This window comes from Procambarus clarkii, chromosome 73, assembly GCF_040958095.1.
Source record: "Procambarus clarkii isolate CNS0578487 chromosome 73, FALCON_Pclarkii_2.0, whole genome shotgun sequence".
Taxonomy (NCBI): Eukaryota; Metazoa; Arthropoda; class Malacostraca; order Decapoda; family Cambaridae; genus Procambarus; species Procambarus clarkii.
In genome coordinates, this window is record NC_091222.1 from 26,430,616 (window position 1) to 26,446,418 (window position 15,803).

The 15,803-nt window shown below is 49.1% G+C and overlaps 1 protein-coding gene across 1 annotated transcript in view; it reads left to right on the forward strand.

Annotated features, from left to right (window-relative positions):
* The first annotated feature begins 3,496 nt into the window (after positions 1-3,496).
* LOC138356605 (uncharacterized) overlaps positions 3,497-15,803 on the forward strand; it is a 110,393-nt gene continuing 98,086 nt past the window's right edge. The window contains exon 1 of the mRNA XM_069312791.1: positions 3,497-3,814. Within this exon, the coding sequence (XP_069168892.1) occupies positions 3,584-3,814 (231 nt within the window). The 5' untranslated portion in view covers positions 3,497-3,583. The remainder of the gene's footprint in view (positions 3,815-15,803) is intronic.

The following is a 15,803-nucleotide window of genomic DNA, read 5'->3' on the forward strand; positions in this document are numbered from 1 at the left end:
CAGGTAATTAGGGAGATGAAACACATCATGACTCAACTTAATTATCTACAACGTTAACCTCGTTGAAGTTAGTCGTTTGCAGCCATAGTAAACAGATGAAGAAACACATATGAAAATACATATGTGACTTGAGCCTGATAAACTATATGTCAACAGTTGACTAAACTCTGGCGGGAGAAAAATTATACTCGAGCAAAAACATTGTATAAACAAATACTTGAACAAATACACAACAAGAATGTTCGCGGCTACAGCATTTGCCTGATCTGAACAAGCTGAGAGTGAGTACACACACACACACACACACACACACACACACACACACACACACACACACACACACACACACACACACACACACACACACACACACACACATGTTATATGACAAAGAGTGCTGGGAAGACGGGACACCACGAGCGTAGCTCTCATCCTGTAACTACACTTAGGTAATTACACACACACAGTGTGTATGTGGCTGCTCTGACTCCATACACAGTTTCAAGTGTAGATATGATAGAGCCCAATAGGCTCAGAAATCTGTACACCTGTTGAAAGGCGGGACCAAAGAGCCAGAGCTCAACCCCCGCAAGCACAACTAGATGAGTACAACTAGGTGAGTACACACACACACACACACACACACACACACACACACACACACACACACACACACACACACACACACACACACACACACAGAGCAAAGGTGAGACCAAATCTTGAATATGCAGCCCCAGCATGGAACTCTTGCCTGAAAAAGGGCAAGGAGAAACTAGAATAGGTCCAAAGATATGCAACGAGACTCGTTCCGGAGCTGAGGAGATTGAGCTATGAGGAAATACTGAGAGCGCTGGACCTTACCATACTGGAGGAAAGGAGACATGATAACAATATGTAAGATTCTTAGGGAAATTGACAAAGCATAATCGTTCAAAGCAAGGAAGAGCAGAATGTGTGTGTGTGTGTGTGTGTGTGTGTGTGTGTGTGTGTGTGAGGGAGAGATAGAGATAAATATATGTATTAGACATGATAGAGGAAAATAGGTCATTAGTCGGTATATTAGATAACCGACGGTTAGAAAGGCGGGCTCCAAGAGCTAGCAGCTCGATCCTGCAGGCACCAATACTAAATACATTCACACAAGGCACAGATGTTGCAAATAGAGCTGAAGATAGCAAAAGCGTGCTAAACAATGCCTCTGACATAGAGCTATACCTCTGACACAGAGCTATGCCCCTGAGCCCTGACCTGTTTCCTAGGAGCCTTCTGCAGTCGTTCCTTCATTCTCTCCAGTAATCACGTTCTATGTCACAAAAGAGATGAGTGAGAGAGAAGGGAGAAAGACTGATGTTTCATACGGCTTTGGTTTCATAACTTTCACTCATATTCCTGACACAGTTCTTAACCTTTCACTCATTTTCGTGACAGTTGTAGCCACTCAGAAATCCGAAACAGCTTCAGCAATCCGTACATCCAGAACAATTCACTGTAGCCTTGAAGATTTAGTCATGGATCAGATCAAGAAGTAATGGATATTAAGCGCCTGAAATTTTAGAGTTGTGCGGCCTCATAGAGCCTCTTGGACCAAGTCTTAAAGTCTTCCGGCTCTAAATGGTCTTCATCTCAGAGCGTTTTGTTTCATCTTACACCCTCCAGACACTCTCCTCTTCCCCTAAGGCCCTTACCAACGCTTCCTGTTTCCGGCATTTTCCTTCAACCCGTAAAAAAACAATTAAATGAAGCCGCTAATTTAGCTAAAGAGTGTGTGTGTGAAGCGGCCTTTAGTTCTTCTTTTGTTTTGCCCGCCACCGTCTTCAAGAGTAAGTTCCCAACTCTCTCATATCCTCGGCGGCTTCTAATTTATCTCGTCACTTACATGGCCAATCTATCATCATTTCCAAGTTACACAAGATGAATTAGCTGTAATTTATCATCAACCAAAGTGGATCACTCACACATCCAACCTCTGTCCTTTTAGCGTTTCCGCCCGCCAATGGAAAAATGGCGGGAAAAAGCCCGCCAGTTTTACGACTATTTTTTTGGCGGGAGTTCTGTTTTCTTGTCTCACGCTTCGCGGCTCCATCGTGGACCGTGATATGTCCGGAAGCCACTGGACGAATTCCAAAGGATTTTTGGACAGTTCTTTGTGTTCCGAAATGCGTTTGCTGCGGGCGGAATGTATGTTTTGGGGCATATCCACGTATGATATGCGCACGACTTTTGTCAAGGCCAGCGGTGTATAGCACCAAAGACAAAATTCTTTAGGCTCCTGGTTGTGTATTGGACAACATATGTTTGAACTCTTGCCTGGAGTTCGCTTAGGTTCTCTTCTTTATTCGCATCGTTTATTGCGTTCTTCCCTTAATTGTGATATTTGAAACAGGTAAATACACTTTATGTAAACGATAGATGTTCGAGAATATGAAGATGCGTCTCCGACGAGGCCATACGAGTTCTCAAGCTTTCTAAAACTTTTTATCTTGACACAATTTGATGAAGTGATATCAGTATTGATTTAACAGCTGCACTTTGCTGGTCCGGGACTGAATGTGTGTGTGTGTTTGTGTGTGTGTGTTTGTGTGTGTGTGTTTGTGTGTGTGTGTTTGTGTGTGTGTGTTTGTGTGTGTGTGTTTGTGTGTGTGTGTTTGTGTGTGTGTGTTTGTGTGTTTGTGTGTGTGTGTGTGTGTGTGTGTGTGTGTGTGTGTGTGTGTGTGTGTGTGTGTGTGTGTGTGTGTGTGTGTGTGTAATTACCTAAGTGTAGCTACAGGATGAGAGCTGTGCTCGTGGTGTCCCGTCTTCCCAGTACTCTTTATCGTATAACGATAACATATATAACATATTTCATATAACGTGTGTGTGTATCTCTCTCTCTCATATTCTATCTCTATTCAATGTGTGCGTGTGTGTGTGTGTGTGGGGGGGGGCTGCTCTTGTGTGCACTCCCTCGTAATTTGTGTGAATTTATATAGATATTTACTATGTATATATGTAGAGGTAAGACTGTGTTTATTTATTGTGATACGTTAAAAACATTTCGCAGTTGATTGCATTCGTTTATTTCATTTGCTTCCCTTTTATTTAACTGTTTGTTTCTCATTTTTTCTTCTGCTTCTCTCTCTCTCATTTTCACAGTTTTTCGACTATATAGCACTGGGTCAGGATAAGGATTTGGGATGGGACGGAGGGAAAGGAATGGTGCCCAACCACTTGTGGACGGTCGGGGATTGAACGCCGACCTGCATGAAGCCAGACCGTCGCTCTACCGTCCAGCCCAAGTGGATGGGTGCTGGGAAATTGTCAGGATAAGGACTTGGGATGGGTCAAAGGAAAGGGGGATCGAGTGGGATAGGGAATGGGTATGTCAGGTTACATCAGACTTAAGATGGGTGCTGGGAAAGGGTCAGGATAAGGACTTGGGATGGGTCAAAGGAAAGGGGGATCGAGTGGGATAGGGAATGGGTATGTCAGGTTGCATCAGACTTATTCCATATTGTGATTTCAGGACACAGGCGATGGCGAAGCAGGAGATAACGAGACGTCGCATAATGGCTCCTCCTTGCCTCCTGGTTTGAGTCCTGCGATGGCGGCTGCGGCAGCTGCGGCAGGCGGCGTGGGCGCTCACTCCCTCCTTCAGCAGACCATGAGTCAACTCCTAAGGCCTTCCTCACCCAGGGGAGAACTGCCCTCCTCGCCGCCCCCGCTGGCCCACGGCTCTGAGCCCCCGAGACCCCTGTACTGGGGCAGTCATGATCTTCGGCCAGAGCATGATCGGCAGGATACTCACTCTCCGCCCGGCCTCGACCCTTCTAAGGTATGTGGTTTACCGCGTGTTTACCAGTGCTTGAGATGCCCGCGGGTGGTGCCCACGGGTGGTGCCCACGGGTGGTGCCCGCGGGTGGTGCCCACGGGTGGTGCCCACGGGTGATGCCCAACTGTTTCCATGGGTCTTTTCATCTTAGTGTGGTGTATTCTTGCTTTTGGGAGCCCCAATTGAGTCTTCGGAACCTTACCCTTTCTCTTAGTCCTGGCTCTTCTTCCCCCTGAAGCCCAGGCTCCCCTTTCCCCTGAAACCCTGGCTTCCCTTTCCCCTGAAGCCCTGGCTCCCCTTTCCCCTGAAGCCCAGGCTCCCCTTTCCCCTGAAACCCTGGCTCCCCTTTTCCCTGAAGCCCAGGCTCCCCTTTCCCCTGAAGCCCTGGCTCCCCTTTCCCCTGAAACCCTGGCTTCCCTTTCCCCTGAAGCCCTGGCTCCCCTTTTTCCCCTGAAGCCCTCGCTACTCCACTTGGAACGAACACCGAAACTAACTTTCCCTCAAGAGCACTTGTAAGAAAGTGCTTGCAATTCTTTCCTGATGCGTTATAGAGGAGAATGGAGTGGCCTCTTCGTCATAGTTCTCACATGTACAAGTTGGGATAAATTTTCTCCCCTCTCTCTCTCTCTCTCTCTCTCTCTCTCTCTCTCTCTCTCTCTCTCTCTCTCTCTCTCTCTCTCTCTCTCTCTCTTTCTCTCTCTCTCTCTCTCTCTCTCTCTCTCTCTCTCTCTCTCTCTCTCTCTCTCTGGTGCTCTTCCGGGCGTCTGGTGTGTGTGTTGGCTTCCTCAGTGCCACCCAGCATGGCACACACATGGCATGTTGACGTGGTGACTCTGGCACTGGTGCCATATGTGTTGGGAACAAATTAGGTTAATACGTACCCTACCGGAGCCAAATAGCTGTCATTTACAATATGTAAACACACTGCTGTACTTGAACACGTGCAGCGATGGTACCGAAGCACGTATGAAAGATTTACTGTGACAGACTCGTGTAGACATCAGGATAGGCAGTCTTGATGTCTCCAGGAGTTGGAGACATCACGACAGGCAGTCCTGATGTTTCCAGGAGTTGGAGACATCATGATAGGCAGTCCTGATGTCTCCAGGAGTTGGGTCGACGGTAAGGACGGGCTCGTCCGAGGAATCAGCGAAGATGATCCTGAAAAACTTTGCTGGGCCTCTCAAGACTATTAAGAAATTGCTGTTTCGTTTCTTTGACAACTTTTCTTTCATTTCTAACTGCGAAGACTGCGAGACTGGAGGCGTATGTAAGGGGCCTGACACACACACACACACACACACACACACACACACACACACACACACACACACACACACACACACACACACACATAAATAATTAGGTCTCAAACCTACACAGCAAAGATGGCGACCAAAATAAGTGATCATGGAAGCAATGTAATTCAGTATATGTATACTGGTGTATACACCGGTATACATCACCGGCCCAAAACTCCCTATGTATGTATAACATGGACGTTTCGGTCCATCCTGGACCGAAAAGTGTGAAAAACCTTTATCAAGAATTTTTACACTGCTTGATAAAGTCTGTGTAGAACGAAAAAGTTGAAAAAAAAACACGTTTCGGTCCAGTACGGACCGAAAAGTTGTCGTTGATTCGTCACGTTATGATGAGTAGCTTAGTTATCATGTCTTCAGCCTCGTTATTGTGACTCATCGTCTCTATAGACCTTGAGATGATGATGATGATGAATTTAGAGAGGACCTTAACCTCATTGTGCTGGAAAAGAGTAGGAAAAACAGGAATATAATGATGCCATAGACCTCTTCTCTCTCTCTCTCTCTCTCTCTCTCTCTCTCTCTCTCTCTCTCTCTCTCTCTCTCTCTCTCTCTCTCTCTCTCTCTCTCTCTCTCTCTCTCTCTCTCTCTCTCTCTCTCTCTCTCTCTCTCTCTCTCTCTCTCTCTCTCTCTCTCTCTCTCTCTCTCTCTCTTTTCATCATGTGCTGAACGAGGCGGTGAAAAGAAACTGAAAAAAATAGAGAAAAAGTGGAAAACTGCCATATAGCAGCTTTGAGGTGGGTGGCAAGGCAGTGGGTGCCATGGCCCCCACCTGGCCCCCATCTGGCCCCCATCTGGCCCCCACCTGGCCCCCATCTGGCCCCCACCTGGCCCCCACCTGGCCCACCTGGTCCATCTGGCCCACTGTCGAAAGGTGGCCTGTCGTGTAGCTATCACCGTTTCAGTTTTCAGTGACTAGATCTAAAGTAGCATTGACGGGAGTAACTGACAAGGTGCTGGCCCCACAGGTGACAAGGTGCTGGCCCCACAGGTGACAAGGTGCCGGCACCAAAGGTGGTCCTGGACTTTGTCTCGGCATCTAGAAAATATAGAACCATCTTTCAGGCACAAATGTTTTCTGCTTTCTCTACAGCAGATGCTTTTAAGAATCTTATCTGAGCCAAGGAGTATTAACCGGTGATATTAACCGGTAGTTATCTTGAGGTTATCTTGAGATGATTTCGGGGCTTTAGTGTCCCCGCGGCCCGGTCCTCGACCAGGCCTCCACCCCCAGGAAGCAGCCCGTGACAGCTGACTAACACCCAGGTACCTATTTTACTGCTAGGTAACAGGGGCATAGGGTGAAAGAAACTCTGCCCATTGTTTCTCGCCGGCGCCTGGGATCGAACCCAGGACCACAGGATCACAAGTCCAGCGTGCTGTCCGCTCGGTCGACCGGCTAGTTAGGTATAACAGCATCACCTTTCCTATAATTAATGGCTTGGAACTATCATACCCCGAAGGTCTCTTCGCAATCATCACTTGACCATCAAACCGGAGATAAATCCCCTGGATTTAATCCATATGTCAATAAATACTGTCCGGCATAGCGTCTCCTGCGGGATTACCCGAGAAATCCTGCTCATTTTGCTCGGATTAACAGACATGAAACACCTTTATTTTTTTTTTATTAATGGCTCCCTTAGATTTGATATAGCAATTTCCTGACCAAGAAGCGATTACCGGTTTTTATAGCAGTTCCGTGTTGAGGCCGGTGGGCGCAGAGTGAACCTAATGGTGTTCACATTACGGGCGTTGCAACTTATATATATATATTTTATGTTTGTCAGATTAAAGTAGTGGCTTAAAATACAATTTTTTTTTTTAAGGAAGGAAATCTCATCTAGAGCATGAAGGGGTCGTGTGGATATGTTAACTGGGGCTGTGATTGGCTGGTGGAGATGTGTTCTAGCAGGGCTGTGATTGGCTGGTATAGACGTCGCCAGGGAGAGCTGTGATTGGCTGCTGTCGACGATGCAGAAGATATAGTTAGTATATGTGACACCTTCATTTATATATAGGTAGATGAGCTCTGGCTCCTAACCCCCCCCCCCTCCCCCTAGAAAGCAGCGCATCGCAGCTGTCTATCTCCCAGGTACCTATTTCCCGCTAGGTGAACAGGGCCATCAGGCTGAAAGAAACTGCCCATTTGTTTCCGCCTTCGCCGGGGATCGATCCCCCGGACCCTAGGACTACGAATCCCGAGCGCTGTCCACTCAGCCGTCAAGCCCCTTGTGTTTGTTTGCATTATTATTATTACAAAACTTTCATCATTGTCAAGGAGGAAAATAAGTGAAAGTTCCAAAATGAAATTTCGTAACTGGTTAAAGTCTTTTAGAAAATCTAGAAATGTCTTTGCAGTACACCCCCAGGAGGCCAGGTGAGAGACTGGGCCTCGGGGGCCATTGATCCTCGGAACCAGGTAGGACCAAGGAAAAGAAATGCAGAGAGAGAGGTTATCTTGAGATGTTATCTTGAGATGATTTCGGGGCTTTTTAGTGTCCCCGCGGCCCGGTCCTCGACCAGGCCTCCACTCCCAGGAAGCAGCCCGTGACAGCTGACTAACACCCAGGTACCTATTTTACTGCTAGGTAACAGGGGCATAGGGTGAAAGAAACTCTGCCCATTGTTTCTCCCCGGCGCCTGGGATCGAACCCAGGACCACAGGATCACAAGTACAGCGTGCTGTCCGCTCGGCCGACCGGCTCCTTGAGAGAGGGAGAGTGAGAGAGAGAAAAAATATCGACATTTGAATTAACACAGGCAAACAAGAGGCTGTGTTTATACTGGGAGATCTGCATTTTTTGCCGGCTTGCCAGTTTGTTGGCCGGACCTCTCTTGCCCTGGCTCCCAGCCGGCTCCTCTCTCTCTCAGCCGGCCTCTCTCTCTCTCAGCCGGCCTCTCTCTCTCTCTCAGCCGGCCTCTCTCTCTCTCAGCCGGCCTCTCTCTCTCTCTCTCAGCCGGCCTCTCTCTCTCTCTCTCAGCCAGCCTCTCTCTCTCTCTCTCAGCCGGCCTCTCTCTCTCTCAGCCGGCCTCTCTCTCTCTCTCTCAGCCGGCCTCTCTCTCTCTCTCTCAGCCAGCCTCTCTCTCTCTCTCTCAGCCGGCCTCTCTCTCTCTCTCAGCCGGCCTCTCTCTCTCTCAGCCGGCCTCTCTCTCTCTCTCTCAGCCGGCCTCTCTCTCTCTCTCTCAGCCGGCCTCTCTCTCTCTCTCTCAGCCAGCCTCTCTCTCTCTCTCAGCCGGCCTCTCTCTCTCTCTCTCTCTCTCAGCCGGCCTCTCTCTCTCTCTCTCTCAGCCGGCCTCTCTCTCTCTCAGCCGGCCTCTCTCTCTCAGCCGGCCTCTCTCTCTCTCAGCCGGCCTCTCCCCCGAGCCGTAATAGTTCATAAAGAGCGCCTCTCAATGTCTACTTTCATGAAATTTTCCCGTTTTTCCCTAATGATGCCTTTCTTTGGCCCGGTTTGGTGGGTACTTGACGTGGAGGGGGGAGGGGAGGTTTGGCCGGACAGGGGAAAATTGGGTCTGGGGCCGAGACGGAGAGGGGGGGGGGGGGGGGTAGGCCAGCCTGCAGGTAATCCATTTGACCATCATTTAGGAGGTTCGTAAGGTGAGGGGGGGGGGGTGTTTCACCCCCTTTCATGCACCACCTTCCCCCCTTTTCCTCCTTTGCTTGCTCTATATAACTCCCTCTTTTGGGAGTTTTAAGTAGGCGAGGGGGGCTTGCTTTGCGTGTGTGTGTGCATTTGTGTGTGTCTTTGTATAAGTTTGTGGACGTGTGTGTGTGTGTGTGTGTGTGTGTGTGTGTGTGTGTGTGTGTGTGTGTGTGTGTGTGTGTGTGTGTGTGTGTGTGTGTGTGTGTGTGTTTTGTGAGAGCTTGTTTGGGTTCGAGTACTTTAAAGGTTTATATATATATGGATGTTAATACCTTTCACGGAGCCCAGTGTACGTGCGAGTACTATTAAAAACATCTTAATTTTACATCTTGAGTTTGCTTAAGAGAGTAAACTCAGGTTTGGGGATGTTTTTCACTCTTAATATGGCATGTATTTGGTGTTTTAGCCATAATTACTCAGCCATGCCCTCTATAGGTCTACCCATGCCCTCTATAGGTCTACCTATCCCCCTCTATAGGTCTACCCATGCACTCTATAGGTCTACCCATGCACTCTATAGGTCTACCCATGCACTCTATAGGTCTACCCATGCACTCTATAGGTCTACCCATGCCCTCTATAGGTCTACCCATGCCCTCTATAGCTCTATAAATGCCCTCTACTGCTCTACCCATGCCCTCTACAGCTCTACCCATGCCCTCTACAGCTCTACCCATGCCCTCTACAGCTCTACCCATGCCCTCTATAGCTCTATCCATGCCCCTCTACTGCTCTACCCATGCCCCTCTAGTGCTCTACCCATGCCCTCTACAGCTCTACCCATGCCCTCTACTGCTCTACCCATGCCCTTTATAGCTCTACCCATGCCCTCTACTGCTCTACCCATGCCCTCTACAGCTCTACCCATGCCCTCTACAGCTCTACCCATGCCCTCTATAGCTCTACCCATGCCCTCTATAGCTCTACCCATGCCCTCTATAGCTCTATCCATGCCCTCTATAGCTCTATCCATGCCCTCTATAGCTCTATCCATGCCCTCTATAGCTCTACCCATGCCCTCTATAGCTCTACCCATGCCCTCTATAGCTCTATCCATGCCCTCTATAGCTCTATCCATGCCCTCTATAGCTCTACCCATGCCCTCTATAGCTCTACCCATGCCCTCTATAGCTCTATCCATGCCCTCTATAGCTCTATCCATGCCCTCTACACGCTCTACCCTTTCTATCGCCGACCCACAACCTGATCCCAATCGCTTCTGAGTCCAGCTTATACAACCATTATTTCTATTTTTGTCATACCTCAAAAAATACCCTATTCGCTGTTTTTCCTCCCCCCCCCCCTTCCTTCTCCCTATCTCTCCCCCCCCCTATCTCCCTGGCTCTCCCTCCCCCCCTATCTCCCTGGCTCTCCCTCCCCCCCCACATCCCTATAGCTGGTCTCCTCAGTTGCATCATGAAGGAGATGTCATAGGAAGAGAGGAGACTGGAACCTGTGTCTCCTGTTCTCTCCCACACACCTGGAATATTTACAGGTCCCTCGGTGCATACAGACATATATATACACTCTTGGCAGATATGTGTTCTTGCGCGCTCGCGCTCTCTCTCTCTGTCTGTCTGTCTCTCTCTCTCTCTCTCTCTCTCTCTCTCTCTGTCTCTCTCCCTCTCCCTCTCCCTCTCCCCCCTCTCCCCCTCCCCCCTCCCCCCCCACCTCTTCTCTCCTCCCCCCCCCCACAAGCCCAAACAGTTCCCCCCTTGCTCGTGCGTATTTATACTGGCCGAAATCTTTCGTTTACCTATGAATTATGCGTGGGAGCTCCCAGCCCGCCCAGCCAAGATGGGAAACGGGCACATTTTACCCCTCCCGTGGTAAGCTTCCCTGCTGCTGCTGCTGCTGCTGCTGTGCCCCTGATACTGCCCCCTGCTGCTGTGCCCCCCTGATACTGCCCCCTGCTGCTGCTATGCCCCCCTGATACTGCCCCCTGCTGCTGTGCCCCCCTGATACTGCCCCCTGCTGCCCCCTGCTGCTGCTGTTCCCCCCTGATACTGCCCCCTGCTGCTGCTATGCCCCCCTGATACTGCCCCCTGCTGCTGTGCCCCCCTGATACTGCCCCCTGCTGCTGTGCCCCCCTGATACTGCCCCCTGCTGCCCCCTGCTGCTGCTGTGCCCCCCTGATACTGCCCCCTGCTGCTGCTATGCCCCCCTGATACTGCCCCCTGCTGCTGTGCCCCCCTGATACTGCCCCCTGCTGCTGCCCCCTGCTGTTGTCTCCTGCTTCTGTCTCTGCTGTTGCTGTGTCCTCTCCTGCCCCTGCTGCTAACCATACAGTCGTTATTACTTGGTTCAGTTGTCTGCAGCTGCTGTTGATCCTACAATTCTGCAGCTGCCTTTCCTGCTGATGCAGCTGACTCTGCTGCTGCTAAGGAAGGACCTTTGCTGCTGCTAAGGAAGGACCTTTGCTGCTGCTAAGGAAGGACCTTTGCTGCTGCTAAGGAAGGACCTTTGCTGCTGCTAAGGAAGGACCTTTGCTACTGCTAACGAAGGACCTTTGCTGCTGCTAAGGAAGGACCTTTGCTGCTGCTAAGGAAGGACCTTTGCTGCTGCTAAGGAAGGACCTTTGCTGCTGCTAAGGAAGGACCTTTGCTGCTGCTAAGGAAGGACCTCTGCTACTGATGTTACCGCTGCCTCGGCTTCCTCTAGTCTGCTGTAAGGAAGAGAGGTATAGACCTATAGAGAAAGGGACAAGATCATTCTGGTCGTTAATTAGTAAGACAAAATGGTTGTATGACTGTCATTCAGATTATTTAAGATCTGCAACGTTGCACGTGTAATTTAAATTGCAATTAAATCATTGCTAAATTGCAATTAAATCACTTTCATTATACATACGTTCTTCGGCGAAAGCTGAAACCATCCGTGTTCTCTTAAGACTTTGGCGTATGTAGAGATTCTGCATCTAGTGTCTACGCATCTTTACCTGATAAATGGTACGGCAGTCGATTCGAACTGTCTGCTCCACGCCGTATTCACCCCCTCACTCGCACAACGAGGAAAAATGCATTTACCTGCATTATTCATGTGTTTCCACTCCAGCCGGAAGCTCACGTCTCCTGTAGACCAACAAAATAATGCATTTCCATGTTAAATTCACTCCGGGTGTGTTGTCCTTCGCGTAGAAGTTGTCTAGCTTGGTGGAGTGGGAAGCTGAGTCCATTGATAGTCGCGGTCCGTCAGTCTTACCAAGATCTCATCGGTCAGAGCATTCATTCTCTTCTTTCTTCCTGTTCTTTCATGACTAGATCATTCATTTCTCTCCCCTTACACTCCCTACCGCTTCTAAACCCCTTCTCTCTCGTGTTCCATGCTTCCTCCTTTCTCATGGATCATGCTTCCTCATGATCTCATGGATCATGCTTCCTCATGATCTCATGGATCATGCTGCCTCATGATCTCATGGATCATGCTTCCTCATGATCTCATGGATCATGCTTCGTCATGATCTCATGGATCATGCTTCCTCATGATCTCATGGATCATGCTTCCTCATGATCTCATGGATCATGCTTCCTCATGATCTCATGGATCATGCTTCCTCATGATCTCATGGATCTCATTCATTCTCTTCTCTCTTTCCTCCTGTTCTTTCATGACCAGATCATTCATATCTCTCCCCTTACACTTCCTACCGCTTCTAAACCCCCTTCTCTCTCTCTCCTCCTCTTCCATGCTTCCTCCTTTCTCTCTTGTCTTTGTTGGGATGTAGACAAAGGAGAAAAATGTTGATATTTTGCAGTATTCTTGCCCCAAGGTATTGTAGTGTCCAGATGCAGAGGATGGGATTTAATGTGTAATTGGCTGGAACCTTTACTGGAATTCAGTCGGCCGTCATGATGGGACTTTCTCTGGCGGGGAAAGGACGGGACTTTCTCTGGGGAAAAAGCAAGTGACGTCTATAATTTAGGGAGCTTCCGTCCCAGCAGAGGTCGGGGTGCCCTCGTACGACGACGGATGCATTAAATATGACGAGGCTATCCGGAGTCGATTCATGTTGGCGGGTCGCACAGCAGCAGCAGTTAGGGCAGAGAGCAGACTCCGTGTTTCTGATCTTGTCTGCTGATGTTTCCTTCTATCCCGACTTTGCTGGACTCTTATTATTATTATTTACATCTTTATTGACAAAATTAATTACAATTTTGCCTTATCTGAGGATTTTGATAGTTTTATTAAAGTGAGGATAATGCTGGTATTCACTGTCACGCAGGACAGAGGGTCATACATAAGGCATTTCTTGAGGTTATCTTGAGATGATTTCGGGGCTTTAGTGTCCCCGCGGCCCGGTCCTCGACCAGGCCTCCACCCCCAGGAAGCAGCCCGTAGCAACTGTCTAACTCCCAGGTACCTATTTACTGCTAGTTAACAGGGGCTATCAGGCAGAAAGAGACATTTTTGCCCATTTGTCTCCGCCTCCACCGGGGATCGAACCCGGAACCTCAGGACTACGAATCCGAAGCGCTGTCAACCCAGCTGTCAGGCGAGTAGAGGCGTTTCTCAATATTCACCATCATGGTGATGGTGAGAGCCGGTCGGCCGAGCGGACAGCACACTGGACTTGTGATCGTGTGGTCCTGGGTTCGATCGCAGGCGCCGGCGAGAAACAATGGGCAGAGTTTCTTTCACCCTATACCCCTGTTACCTAGCAGTAAAATAGGTACCTGGGTGTTAGTCAGCTGTCACGGGCTGCTTCCTGGGGGTGGAGGCCTGGTCGAGGACCGGGCCGCGGGGACACTAAAGCCCCGAAATCATCTCAAGATAACCTCAAGAAGATCATTCACGGCTTCAATTACGCTCTAGAAGCCGGCAAAGTCTTTGTATAAACAGACGAAGAAAATGAGCATTCCATTGGCAGTCTTTGGCCCAAAGCTTGGAAAAATTCCCCAAGCTTTGGGGATTTGTCCCCAAGGGAGAATGTCATGACGTCCCTAGCCAGACAGCCCCGCCCCCAAATGGTCTCCTGTGTCCGGGGGGAAACTGGAGGTCTTACGATCCTGTCAGCTGTCGAATTGTTTTTTGGGACCAGATATCTCAGGATGACTTTTTTTTTCAGGACAAGGAGTCTGTCAGCTGCAGAAGTTTTAGGATTGGAATTTATTTCTTGAAGGATGGTGGTTTTTCCTTTTTCTTGGAGCAAGGATGGCAAAAGGGGCTATCTTGAGGTTATCTTGAGATGATTTCGGGGCTTTAGTGTCCCCGCGGCCCGGTCCTCGACCAGGCCTCCACCCCCAGGAAGCAGCCCGTGACAGCTGACTAACACCCAGGTACCTATTTTACTGCTAGGTAACAGGGGCATAGGGTGAAAGAAACTCTGCCCATTGTTTCTCGCCTGGTATCGAACCCAGGACCACAGGATCACAAGTCCAGCGTGCTGTCCGCTCGGCCGACCGGCTCCCACCGGGGCAATGTCAGCTGTTGTACTTGTTGGGTATTTTTGTTTGTTCTTGTTTGAGGATGGTTTCTTGTCACGCCTTCGAGGCGATGGTGACTTGTTCAGGGAGTACTGACTCTCTTCCCTTCGCTGGGAACAACGACATGTAGACTTTTTGTTCTTTATAATGTCCTCGTCGCACTGATGCGGGGTTATCTGGAGTCAAACCCTCCAGGCAATATTTCTGACGTGTTGTGAGTTACGACTGATGATTGTGCTCTCTGACGTCTGATTGTGCTCTCTGACGTCTGATTGTGTTCTCTGTTGTCTGATTGTGCTCTCTGACGTCTGATTGTGTTCTCTGTTGTCTGATTGTGGTCTCTGACGTCTGATTGTGGTCTCTGACGTCTGATTGTGGTCTCTGACGTCTGATTGTGGTCTCTGACGTCTGATTGTGGTCTCTGACGTCTGATTGTGGTCTCTGACGTCTGATTGTGTTCTCTGTTGTCTGATTGTGGTCTCTGACGTCTGATTGTGTTCTCTGTTGTCTGATTGTGGTCTCTGACGTCTGATTGTGGTCTCTGACGTCTGATTGTGGTCTCTGACGTCTGATTGTGGTCTCTGACGTCTGATTGTGTTCTCTGTTGTCTGATTGTGGTCTCTGACGTCTGATTGTGTTCTCTGTTGTCTGATTGTGGTCTCTGACGTCTGATTGTGTTCCCTGTTGTCTGATTGTTTTCTCTGACGTCTGATTGTGCTCTCTGACGTCTGATTGTGTTCTCTGTTGTCTGATTGTGGTCACTGACGTCTGATTGTGTTCCCTGTTGTCTGATTGTTTTCTCTGACGTCTGATTGTGCTCTGTGATGTCTGATTGTGCTCTGTGATGTCTGATTATGGTCTCTGACGTCTGATTGTGGTCTCTGACGTCTGATTATGTTCTCTGTTGTCTGATTGTGGTCTCTGACGTCTGATTGTGGTCTCTGACGTCTGATTGTGCTCTGTGTTGTCTGATTGTGCTCTGACGTCTGATTGGGCTCTCTGACGTCTGATTGGGCTCTCTGACGTCTGATTGGGCTCTCTGACGTCTGATTGTGCTCTCTGACGTCTGATTGGGCTCTCTGACGTCTGATTGGGCTCTCTGACGTCTGATTGGGCTCTCTGACGTCTGATTGGGCTCTCTGACGTCTGATTCTGCTCTGTAAGGACTAATTGTGCTCTGTGAAGGCTGATTGTGCTCTGTGAAGGCTGACTGCTTTGTTAGGGCTGATTGCGTTCTGCTGATGTGATTTAATTTGAGAACCATAGCGAAGGGGACCAATTTTAGTGGAGGGAAGCGATTACTTGCATTTCCAAAACAATTTTTGTATTCGTCTCTTGGGAGGACTACAATGGCGTCTCCCAACTGGTGAAATAACTCTGAGATATATACGAGAGATATATAGAAGAGTTGTTACATTCTTGTAGAGCCACTAGTACGCGTAGCGTTTCGGGCAGGTCCCTGGAATACGATCCCCGCCGCGAAGAATCGTTGTTACAACCAAGTACACATTTTACTGTTGAGTTAAACAGAGGCTACAGTTAAGGATTTGCGGCCAGTAAATCCTCCCCGGCCAGGATACGAACCCATGACATAGCGCTC